The sequence below is a fragment of the Recurvomyces mirabilis genome (assembly GCF_035927965.1).
Source record: "Recurvomyces mirabilis strain CCFEE 5264 chromosome Unknown scaffold_28, whole genome shotgun sequence".
Classification (NCBI taxonomy): domain Eukaryota; kingdom Fungi; phylum Ascomycota; class Dothideomycetes; order Mycosphaerellales; family Teratosphaeriaceae; genus Recurvomyces; species Recurvomyces mirabilis.
Window position 1 is genome coordinate 133,889 of NW_027041962.1, and position 12,043 is coordinate 145,931.

A 12,043-nucleotide genomic window follows, 5' to 3' on the forward strand; every position below is an offset into this window, starting at 1 on the left:
GAGGTCGTCGTTCTGCTGTACCTTCAGCTCTGCATAATTCCCGACATATTGCATGCGTGGCATTCTGGAAGCATAGCGTTGACAGCAAGCACGTTATCGCAAGGCACACACGATCGGGAAGAGCAGATCATCGAGGCCTCGGCGACCTGTTACATGCGCATTAATATTGGAAACAAGCAACCGTCGATCAAGTGGAGCATTTGCGGAGGGAGCCTAGAGCTGATCACTTTTGGTCGACTGACGACAATAACAACAACAACATATACGAAGGTCCTGGCGAGCAGATATCGCACTCTGCGACAACATGGCGGGAATGCCCTTCAAGGTGAAAGCCATCTACGAGTACACCAGCCAGCATGACGACGATCTGAAGTTTCCCATTGGCCAGGTCATCAATGTCACGGAGCTTGAGGGCGACGACTGGTATGTGGGTGACTACACGGATGCCTCCGGGGCGAAACATGATGGGTTGTTTCCCAAGAACTTTGTAGAACGATATGAGCCAGAAGTGCCATCGAGACCTGCGAGGGCAGCGCGGCCAAAGTCAATGCTTCAGCAGTCTCAACCACCACAAGCACAAGCAGTCCCTCAGCCTACTCGTGGACAGGAAGATGAGGAGCAAGAGGATGTACCCGTCGTACCGGCGGCTTCTAAGCCACAACCACAGCCACCATCTGTAGACATACCCGAGCCAAGCAGAAAAGATGAGGAAGTCAAGTCACCACCTTCAGCTACCAGAGAACCTGTTGCTCAGGCCACACCACCAGCTCCGAAACCAGCGCCTGCCGAATTGGCTGCAACATCCACAGCCAAAGCCGGTCCTCCTCCCATCGCACCCAAGTCGAATGCATTCAAGGATCGCATCGCAGCTTTCAACAGTGCAGGAGCTGCTCCGGTTGCACCGCTCGGGACGAAAGCGCCTCGCAATGACTACATTAAGAAGCCATTCGTCGCCCCGCCGCCCAGCCGCAATGCATACATACCACCAGTGCAGAAGGTGGAGCCTGTACATAAACCATACATACGCGACGAGGATCCAGAGATCAGACAGCGAGAAGAGGAAGATCATGCGGCCGCGGAAGCAGCTGGGTTGACAGGTGACTCGCATGGTCCAGCTGCAGAGGATGAAGAAGACGCACCAAAACCGATGAGCTTGAAGGAGCGTATGGCGTTGCTACAGAAAGAGCAGGAGGCTGCACGAAATAGACATGCTGTCGAAGCCCCGAGAAAGAAGCCACCGGTCAAGAAAGCATCCGAGTCATCCGAGCGATCCATCCCTCCTCCAGTGCCAGCTCATGAAGCTGCGGAGGAAGGTGAAGGACTTGAGCGTGTACCTACTCAGCGAAAGTCATTGGATGTCAACCGAGAGCGACCCAGGGTACCTTCGTCCCAAAGACGGCCAGCTGATCCAATGTCACCTTTGCCCTCGGCACCTGCGCACGAGATCCTCAGTGGTGGCGAGGAAGCAGACCAGTCTGGTGCTGGTGAGCTGACCGAGGATGATACCGGCACAATCGGCCCCGGAGATGACGAAGACGAGAAGCCACTCCCGGGGCCCAGAGCGGCAGCTGCACCGTTGCACGGAGCTGATGTCGGCAACGAAGAGGATACGATCGAGAATCAAGGCGATGACGAAGAGGAGGAGCTTGATGAGGAAGAACAGCGTAAGCAGCGCCTTCGCGAACGCATGGCAAGACTAGCAGGTGGTCAACAAGGTGGCGGACCCTTTAATCCCTTTGGCATGCCACCAGCTGCAGCTCCAGCCGCGAAGAAGCGCTCAACCAGGGAGAAGCATCCTGAAGAGGAAGCAGCGGCTTCAGCACCTCAGATACCGCAAATGCTCGCAATGCCGGGCATGGGCGGTGCGATGCCGAAAGTACGGAGCCCGGAAGTCGAGGAGCCCGATCACATGAGCAGAGCTGGGACGATACCGAGAGATGTCGAGGCGGATGACGAGAATGAGGAGCCTACGCCACCTAGACGGTCGACGACGATGGATCGTGGCGAGGCTCCTCCTGTGCCTAAAGGTGAGATGCACCCCAGAACTGTTCTGCGTAGACGAAAGTCCGTTGTGGATTTTGGCCGTTCGGCCGCGGGGATGTGCTTGCAGGCGTGTAAGAACTTGAGCTCGCCTAATTATAGAGTCGAGATTGTGAAGAGGACGAAGTGCTGTGAGTTACAGGCCGTTTGAGCTTGCATACTCAGCAGATCATCTCAACTTTTGTTCTTTGTGAATCACTCAATGGCACGCTGACATGACTACTGCAGACCGCCCAGTCCCGGCAGCACCACAAGAACGTGCCGTACATCCTTTGCCACCTAGCGATACCTCTAGACCAGTACCTCGCCCACCGCCAACAGAGTCCCGGCCTGTCCCGCCACCTCCACCTGCTGCTGCGCTGACATCGCCTGGTCCTGGCTCCGAGTCCGATGATGAGATGTCTATGCATGCGAAGCGATCCTCGACTGAGCATTCTGGAATTGAGCCACCATTGCCTATACGAACAGGCGCTCCACCTGTGCCTGCTCGTGAACTGCCACAGTCACCCGGCAACAAGCGTATATCGGCCTTTGGCAACGAGCCTAGCTCTGCAACATCGGACAAGAGAGCAAGTCGTGTGCCACCGCCTGTGCCTGGCAGCGACATAATGTCGCCAGGTTCGCCAAGACCGCCACCACCTCCACCACCGACTGCGGTGCCGACGAGAACCAACACAGACTTTCTGGCAGCCGCTAACGAGGAGACGGAGCGTGGCGAGAGTGACTACGAGGGAGACTACGATACTGATATTGCTTCAAGTGCACCGCACAAGGACGCGCTCAAAGGTCATGCTCGTGAGCCAAGCGACAGCACGACCGCTGACGAGATGACACCCGTGAGCTCTCCACCTCCACTACCGCAGCAGAACGCTCCTAGAGCTGTGCCGCCTCCTCCACCACAAGCTGCGCCACCGAAGTCTAGACCATCTATGGACACACCTAGAGCACCTCCGCCTGTGCCGCCACCAACTGGTAGACAAACGCAAGATGATGATGACGAGTACGATCCATACAAGTACACAGAAGCATCAAGAGCACCGCCACCACAAGTCCCAGGCGCTATACCCATCGCAGCACCACCAATACCGCCTGATGTGCCTTCAATGATCCATGAAGAGAGTTCCGCAGACGACATGCCGACTCCTGGTCCAGCACCTCCACCACGAAGGTCAACTGAACGAGCGCCGCCACCACCTCCAGCAGCCGAACGTGCGCCACCTATGCCGCCCGTCTCAACGCAACCACCACCCCCTGTACAGCCAGGTATTTCGCGCTCAGCGACAAGGCAATCAATGGACACTCAACGTCAAGTCAGTGGAGCAAGGAGATCGATGGAGCAATCACGACCGGCCGGTGACCAAGGCCAAATGGCGCACGACCTCGACCTGAGCCAAGACACACAATGGTGGACAGCACCTCAGCCACTCCCTCCTTCCCTCCAGGCGCGCAACGGCATAGATATCCTATCGGAAAGCGAAGAAAGCCAGAAATCGCGCCGAGGAGGCCGGACGACGATATCGAAGGATATCTATATCCTCTATATGGATTATAGCCAAACGGTCATAACCGCGCAATACGACTCCAAAGACCCCTCCGACATCCAACTCGAACAACGACATGAACCTCCGCCACCAAAGCCGAGACAAGATCAGCTGGAAGATTACTGGCAGCGTTTCGGCCGCAGAATAGCGGAACAAGTCGGGAGTGTGGGACACAGCAAGAAGGATAGCACGGTCAGCGACGGCACTCCTGCCGCATTACCACTAGAATCAATCAAAGCCCACGCCGACGCCCTCCTCCCAATCGGTACCCGCGCCTACGGCGCCCTTGTCTACGCCAACCTGGCCAACGCCTCCATCCTCCAAAACGACGAGATCCGCCCCGGCGACATCATCACCGTCCGCAACGCAAAATTCGAGGGCCACCACGGGACGATGCGGCAGAAGTACAAGGCTGAGTATGGGACTCATGCTTCTGGGGCGGGACATGTGGGGGTCGTGGAGGAGTGGGATGGGACGAGGCGGGCCGTGAGGGTTTGGGAGCAGGGGAGGGAGAAGAAGGGAGGGGTGAGGAGTGAGAAGTTGAGGTTGGGGGATTTGAGGAGTGGGGAGGTTAGGGTTTGGAGGGTTGTGGGGAGGGAGTGGGTTGGATGGGCGGATTGATGTTGGTGACGGGTAGTATTGATGTATGGATGGAGGTGTTAATCGAGGTTTAGAGGTGTCTGTGAAGAGTGCGTGTAGATAGTTTTGTGCAGCATTGGATCTTTTCGCATCGTTCTTCGTCGCTTTACTCGCACGACCTGATGGTACTTGTAGACTTGCCTGGTTATGGACATGGAGCATGAGACTGGTGAAAAGGTGAAGAGCGCACGAGAGTAAATGCGACCTAGTTGTACAGCATCTTGACTGCACAAATGCTCGAGACAGGGGCAGTATACATGCGCACACGCAGCTTCTGTAGACTGATCGCATCCCCAGGAGACGACGGAACAGGATCTTTCAAGTTGCCTCTTCGGGTTAGTGTCTATCAAATCCAGTGCATAGTGTGCGTAGCCAGAATACAGCGGGACTGCTCGTCTGTCTGTGGCGCCCACAGGAGGAGGATTGCCAGGAGAGTGCTCGAAGGAGTCTACAAGAGGCATGAAGCGCGCTTCTCCTCCCTAGCATGGGGAATTGTTTGCTGTATCCTCGGGGGACGACTAGGCCGGAGACGACTGGCTGGCTCTGCTTGCTCGCACGCGCCTACGCGCCTATGCTGACGTGTCAACATCGATAATCGAGTCGTGAGGGCGGGCCAAGTGTCAGGCGTGCTGGTGCTCTCTACGGGGCTTCGTATAAGGCTTACGCGTCTGTACCTCGTCGTGCGAGGCTGCGCTTGGTCGGGGCCAGGGCGCGAGCAGTGATCGAAGCAGTCCGGATCATCGCTCTTCATGCCGAGCAGCCAGCCTCTCCGCGCCAATGGTGGCTAAGAAAAGCTCCGTATGCAATCCTCTCGGCCCGATGTCGTGCATTTACGGGCGAGAGAACGCATGGTCTGTCTGTAGCATACTAAACGGCAAGAAGCAAATCTCAAGATTGTGCTCCTTTGTGCTCACATCCTACAGGTTTCGAGATGTGGTCTGGTCCTACTGCTGTAAGAAGACTGTTGACACGGGTTCCTGGGCCTTGGGAGTCTTGCTGCCGCGCGTGCACGTCGTTCGAGCAAGGTCTGACTGACGATGCACGTCTGACAGGCGTATGTCGTGGCCCACAAGATCCTGTCTCGATCACGGTTCCATTCGCATCCTGCAGCGAACCTTTCCCCAGTAGATGTGCTCGAGCGTGTGTGATGTTTGCGTTGCGCCATTGATGTTGTCCCGGTCGTACAGCGTCAGCAATCCGAGCAGCGATTGTAGCCATTGTAAATTCGTCGCCGGAAGATTTTGAACAGCGTGCTCTTGTGCAACAGGCGAAGGCAGAAGATCCGGATGGTCGTCCCAGTCAGTCGTCGTCAGCGTACGTTTCGAGTTGGTGAACAGCTAGGTCCTGTGATGGCGGGAAGCGGGTCCATGGCCTGCTGTGTCCGGCAATAGGATGTGCGAGCATTGCACAATTACTGGATGCGGAAGGTTGATACTCGATGCGGTTGGTGTAGGCAAAGAGCGTATGTGGTTGTTGAGAGCGAATTCATGTGATGCTTGGAAAGGTAAATTATGCACAGAGGGACAGCACTTACAATATGACCTACGAATGGTTTTGGCATGACACAGACACATGTCGACCAGCTTGTTGTCAACACGAAGCGGCTGCCAACGATTGAGGCTGCGGCTCAGGACTGTGACCGATTCCTGAAAGAGCTTCTGTTACAGGTCCTGCAGACTGCCATCGTGTGTGACACCAACTTCTGTCAATGTTGGGCACCTTACTATGAAGTGTGGAGCAAAACTTTTGATGTGATTCAATTGTCTTATACAGATCTCCACGCCAGGCACGCAACTTCCGATCCAGACAATGAAGTGTTCGGCCAAGCGGCAGAGTCTGGTTGTAAGCTACCAATCCATCAACCACAAGATGAGGGCGTTCCTTTCAATCAAGTGTCAAAAGGTAAGTCGACCGTGTCAGTCACTAAGGCCAGAACTGTGGGGCCAAAGTGGCGGTGACGGTTGTACTTATAGGTGCCAGCGCTGTCCTGCAGCCAGCCGTGAAAGAGTCCATGGATCTTCTAGAAGACAGCAAATGAGACACATTCCAGGCTAGGCAAGCCATGTCTATGCATGGCGCAGTTTACGGCGTTGACTGGTGATCTGAGCCCACCTGAAACAGTATCATAGGGGGTCTCTTTGTCGTAGCCAGGCAGGGTCCCGTTCAACGATCCGAATAGAGTGTGCGACGGCTCCGAATGACCTGATTCTGGTTTGGTATCCAATGATTACTGGTCTATTGGTGGGGGATGTTATCGCAATCATCTGCGAAAGAAAGACGAAGTAAGAAAGTGGCAAGTCCAAGGATTCCTCGCCGATGCCGCCGCCGAAGAACGTATGAGAGATGGAAGAGGAGTTGCAGTTTTGCACGGAAAATGTTCGGTGGACCGTGCACTAATTAGCCTGGAAAGCCGCCACTCATCCCACACTCCAACTCCACTCTCCGGTTGGTCTTCTCCACCGCTATTTTGCAGACGACCCGGTGCGGATGCATGGTGGCTGACAGGGTGGTCGATCGCCCAAGGGATGCGCGGCAGACTTCTGTTTAGAGCCGGCGAGCACGGGATGGAGTACTCGACGACGCTGCGCATTATTGACGGGATGAGATCGTGGTGGACTTGTCATGGCATTGCGCGCTGCAGCCAGCGCCACGAATACATCAACATCGTCAGCCAATCGCAGCCCTCCTACAGTGCTGAAGAGGCTTGTTTGAGTGACTCGAATTGCGCAATGTGGCGGTTGATTGCGCTGCGGAGTGCCAACAGCAAGCTCAGACAACCACGCTGTCAAAGCTCCGCGTGACCTTCCGCAGCACAGTGCCCTTCGTGACATGTTGCCAGACTCTCTGAAATGCCTGGCCGGATGTATGGGACCTACAGGTGCTAGCCTCGCAACGACCTGCATAAGCAGTACATCGGCAACCGGGCCGACCGGAAGAGGCATCAGGGCATCCTTCTGGTAGGCTCGCGAGCTGCAGTGCCGTGCAAGCGGCTCCAATACATCCATGGTGACGATCATACACCAGGTCGAAGAGGTGGAGCGATTCCTAGCCCGTCACTCGTGCACTGCCTATAATTTACAGGGAGATCGAGGCATGCAGGCGCGATGCGGCAATGCGCGAATTGGATAGATTGCCATGATCGACTTACTAACGCGTCGCTTCTGGCAATCGATCTGACTCGGCGGGTGTAAAGGAGCTAGCCTGAGACGCTGATCCTGCTGGCATCAGGTTATCATGTCAAAAACTGATGGTTGATTGCTCCTTGCGTCGCAGGGCATAGAATAGTCCGCTTTTGGGGAGACCAAGCTAGCTATGCAGCTTTCCACTAACCCTGCTACTAGAGGAGGTCATGGTCTGAGCTCGGTCAATACGATCTGTTTCCGAGGCTGACTCGACCCAGTATGCTGGTAACGAGAGAAGGCCTGAGGTCGACGCTTCTCTTCTTTGTCGAGTAGGCGATGACGGGTGTTGGAGTGCAAGGTCGGCAACCCCTACCTGTCATATGCAGACCCGCCAACCCGCTGCAAAACATCCATCTCTCTGTTCACCGCGAGCAAAGTCCCTCGCCTCTTTGTCCTGCAAAGATCTGGTCAACATTTGTGGAGTATCGATTGAGATTGTCCTGTCCTCTTGCTAGTCCCGGTTGGGAGCAGCAAGGTCGTACAATACTCATACAACGGACCGAGAGACTCGCGGCAGCAGTGTTCGAAGCCAAGTCGTCGCCTGACATCGAACTCGCCGATACCTTTTCACCATTGTCTACATACGCCAATCTTGGCACGGTTGTGTCGGACGCTCCAGCACATTCAGCGTCTAGGGCGAGCATTCCGACTTCGACGAAGTCACCTCAAATAATCGATGTCAGTCCTCGCAACACAACACTACGACGAATTCGACACACCACACACAAGCACCCACCGTTAATGTCAGCATTCGAGCATCGCCAAGCTTCCCACAACGTTGCGATCACTGACCCAGCTGCTTGTGCTGACTAGCGAACACTCGTCACCTAATTTGAAGATTCGAACATCTGCAGGGTGCTTTGCGATAGGTCTCAAGACTACATCCACTCGAGTCGACCCTTGGGCACCGCAGTGGTATGTCCAGCATCCAGAGGCGCCCTGCTATGCAGTCATGGTGCTAACATCATGCAGTTATCTACGACGTGCAAAGAAAGCACATCGGCAAACGCGAGACCGAACTCAAATCGAAATTGAGTGTGTCGTCCAGATCGCGCGTGTCAGCATCCTGGATCTCTTATCTTCGCGGCTTCGTCACTGTACGTTAGGTTGCGCGCCGTTGACGCTTGCGCTTCTAGCGAGCATCGTAGCTTCGATTGCGCCCGGCCCGAACAATTTGGCGCATTTGCTGGAAGCTTGGACCGGCGACCAGATATCCCGCCAAGACTTTCCTCGAGTCGAGTCTCGCAGATAGACTGCACAGTCACGAGTCCAGTGAGCGAACATCGACGTGCAAAGAACATCTTGGTATCCTGCGCCAGAGAAGAGCAAAATTCGGAACGAAAAGTCGGGAAGAACGATCAGAAATCGACGGAAAAGCGCCAGCTTTATGCTCGTACCTATGGGTACTATACTAGCCATGGAACAAGGTAAGCTTCAGCTTTTGATCCCTGGCGATCGAACCGAGCATCATCATCAACCGCCACACCGCCATTATTGCTGAATTTCTGAGCGTCAATACGGAAATGCAGCTGGTGTTGTTGGTCTTGCTTGGCTTTCTGAGACCATAAGGAAGATGGAATATTCGGCGCTACAAAGATTCCTTCGCGTGAAGGTGTCGCAGAATCACAGCTCATGCAACGCCGCTGTGTGACACAAGGACAGCCTCATCCGATGCACACAAGGCAGCGACCATTCAAGCCAACCAGATTTTGATTGACGTTCATTCTTTATTCTCGTCACCCACGCACTCGACGCGCATCGAATTCATGCCGTCAGACCGTAGCTAACGTTGCTTGCAGCCTCGATTCTTCCTCACCCAATACCAATCCAGAACGACTACTCTCTCCAATCAGAGCAAGACTCTCTGTCTGATCAATTTACAAGCCATGCACATCGCCATCAGCCGATGAGTGCCGGGCCCGTGGATCAACTAAGACGAGACATGGTTCTGCCTCAATCGAACACGGCATCCTATGCTTTCACGGCAACTAATCACCCGCATGGACTCCGCTTCGTGCCTGATCGTGGCGTAGCGTCAGACGCAAGTCGGTATGTACTCCTATCCTATTGGCCCTGCCCGTAGCTGCACTGCCCCTCTTCTTCATGTCAGTCGTCAACGCTTCTGCACGGTCGACCAGCAAGCTCTGAGTCCTTCTGGCATTGTTCAAACGTGTGCACAATCGACTGCTGTAACGCCATGGCTCCCAACCAGCTCTTACAGCTCCGGTGATCTGGTTGTCCAATGGGAGGCAAGCATTGCCGTCCTGCAGCAGATCACACGACGAGCCATGTCGCATTCACAGAGTCCAGAGCCTTGAACTCAGCCTTACACGATACTTGCTTCCAGGTGTTACACTTCTTCGCGACAGTGTAACAATATCCTCCCATATGTGAGGTTCAGTGTAGTGGGCGAGCTAACCACTGCTACACAGATATCAGTCGGGCGCACACTTTACTGACTCGAGCTCCGGCTCCTTCTCCACTAGCCCGTCTTCAGCAGCCTCGTCGCTCGCGAACACAGCATATCCGGCGAACCATTACACAGGCCTCACCAGCTTCACTACGCCTGTACTACCACCCCAGTCGTTCGTGCCCAGTCCTTATGCTGGTGCTCGTGTACCCTCACTGTACGTCACCTCCCGTGTACCACGCCCGTCGATTGCTCACTGGCAGACTGCCTGATGCTCACATGCTACTCACAGGCTAGAGGCCTCCACCTCGGGCATGCTCCCACCCTTGGCACGATCCTCGATAGTGTCATTAGACAGCACTGATTGCGAGGCGTACGGAAACGCAGCGGCGCCATTCTTAGCCCGCTCACATCTGTCATCCCCAGGCCAGCCAGGGTTCGCGCCCTACCTAGAAACGCCACGCACTGTACTGTCAACTTTCTCACCACCACTCGGACCGTACTCGGCCATGGCGTCCAACACTGGTTATGGCACCACCCAGGCCGAAAGCTTGAACTTCCCATGGCCAAATCTGGAAGTGATCATGGAGATGACATGCGAGGGTCAGCAGGTAACACCCGAGGTCCACGCAAAAGTGGAAAAGGGGTTCTTCCCAGCACCAAACGATCACAAATGGACGTGTTATCGACGGAACTACTTCTCGGTGACATGCAACTTTGAGCTCCACCCAAACATCATCAATGGACGTCTTTTTCTCAAGCGCAATGGCACCAACGAACAGGTACAGGCCATGGGAATGCGACTGTCTGCAGCGGTCGATGGACCAAATGGCAAGAGCATCGAATTGATCGCGCACACACCGAAGCGTGACAACGGCCCGAAGAACCCAATCACGGTGATCAAGGTCGCGCCAACACCCACCAGTGGCAGAGCGGAGCACTCACTGTCACCTAACGCAGTGTACCAGCTGCCGATGTCGACGTTCCATGCCACCGGTGCTGTGCCGGGTGTCTTTCTGCCTCTGCAGCATACCAATGATCCTGAAAATTCCCCGGCGACTGTTGGCACTTCGCAATTCTCGTCGCCGAGCTATGGCGGTTACCCGGCGCCAGCTTCGTCTCATATACAGAATCCCGCCCAGCATATCAGTCACACGTTCGAACGAGTACAGTTCAAATCAGCCACAGCCAACAATGGCAAGCGACGTGCCTCGCAGCAGTACTTTCACCTGATCGTTGAGCTCTTTGCTGACGTTCGGAAACCCGAGAGCGATACTGCAACTTGGGTTAAGGTTGCCCAACGCGTGAGCGACAAGATTGTCGTGCGTGGAAGATCACCAAGTCATTACCAGAATGAAGGTCAGCATGCACATATTGGGCGTGGTGGTAATGCCAGTGGTGGTGGGTACAACGGCTCTGGTGGAGGCTACAGTGTCAATTCAGGTGGCTTCCGTGGCGTTAACGGTGGCAGTTATGATGCTGGTATGGGACACGGTACTGGAGGGTATCGAGGTAAGCAGTATGGTATGCATCCAGGCTCAGACGGCTCCGAAAGTAGCCCGGACAGTATGGAGGATGGTGCGGTTTTGAACGATCACCATGCCGATGCCACCATGAGCGACGCTGAGCATGCCGACATTCATGGCTCGAACAGCTACCTATACTATCCTGGCACAATTTATGAGGGCATCACACCACAGATTCTACCACCGCTGGCCAAAGTGGACTCCTTGGCTCGCTACACAACCGATCCGAGACAATATGCCGTCAAGACAGAGTATGCTGATGCTGTTCCCGGTGCGCAATGGTCGGTTCGCGGCTGTCGTCCATTCCAGGGTGTCGAATCAAGTCGTGGCTACTATCCAGACCTGTCCGGTGCCTCAGATGGATACACCTGAACAACCAACATACCATCGCCGTAGTCCGAAAGGATTTTTCCTATGTTTGCATGTGTTGCGTTCGAACAACGGCCACAAGGGAGGCATACTCTCGTCCTCATCTTCCGGCTTCACGAGTATCGACCTGTCGATGTGCTGGCCACGACGACCTCGTCATTCAACCACATATCGTGCGCCCGTGCAACTCGCTCTGCACGTCTACATGGCCACAGCATCGATAGGCCCACCTCGCAACTATAACACAACACATTACATTTCACTATCGCTTCTCGACAGGGACACGATATACCACGGAGCGCATCCCGAGCATGAACTATCATTTTAATGGCATGG

At 54.9% G+C, this 12,043-nt stretch overlaps 2 protein-coding genes across 2 annotated transcripts; both read left to right on the top strand.

The window, feature by feature from the left end:
- Window positions 1-304: 304 nt before the first annotated feature.
- On the top strand, window positions 305-4,202 carry LTS14_008921 (uncharacterized protein; the record flags this gene model as incomplete). The annotated part of the gene is made up of 2 exons (XM_064841606.1): window positions 305-2,027; window positions 2,269-4,202. 2 exons carry the CDS (start codon window positions 305-307, stop codon window positions 4,200-4,202), a joined length of 3,657 nt encoding a protein of 1,218 aa, XP_064690769.1.
- Window positions 4,203-10,321: 6,119 nt separating this feature from the next.
- LTS14_008922 (uncharacterized protein) lies at window positions 10,322-11,710 on the top strand (the record flags this gene model as incomplete). Its single annotated transcript, XM_064841607.1, has 2 exons — window positions 10,322-11,324; window positions 11,349-11,710. The coding sequence occupies 2 exons, from the start codon at window positions 10,322-10,324 to the stop codon at window positions 11,708-11,710; spliced, it is 1,365 nt and encodes a 454-aa protein (XP_064690770.1).
- Window positions 11,711-12,043: the final 333 nt, after the last annotated feature.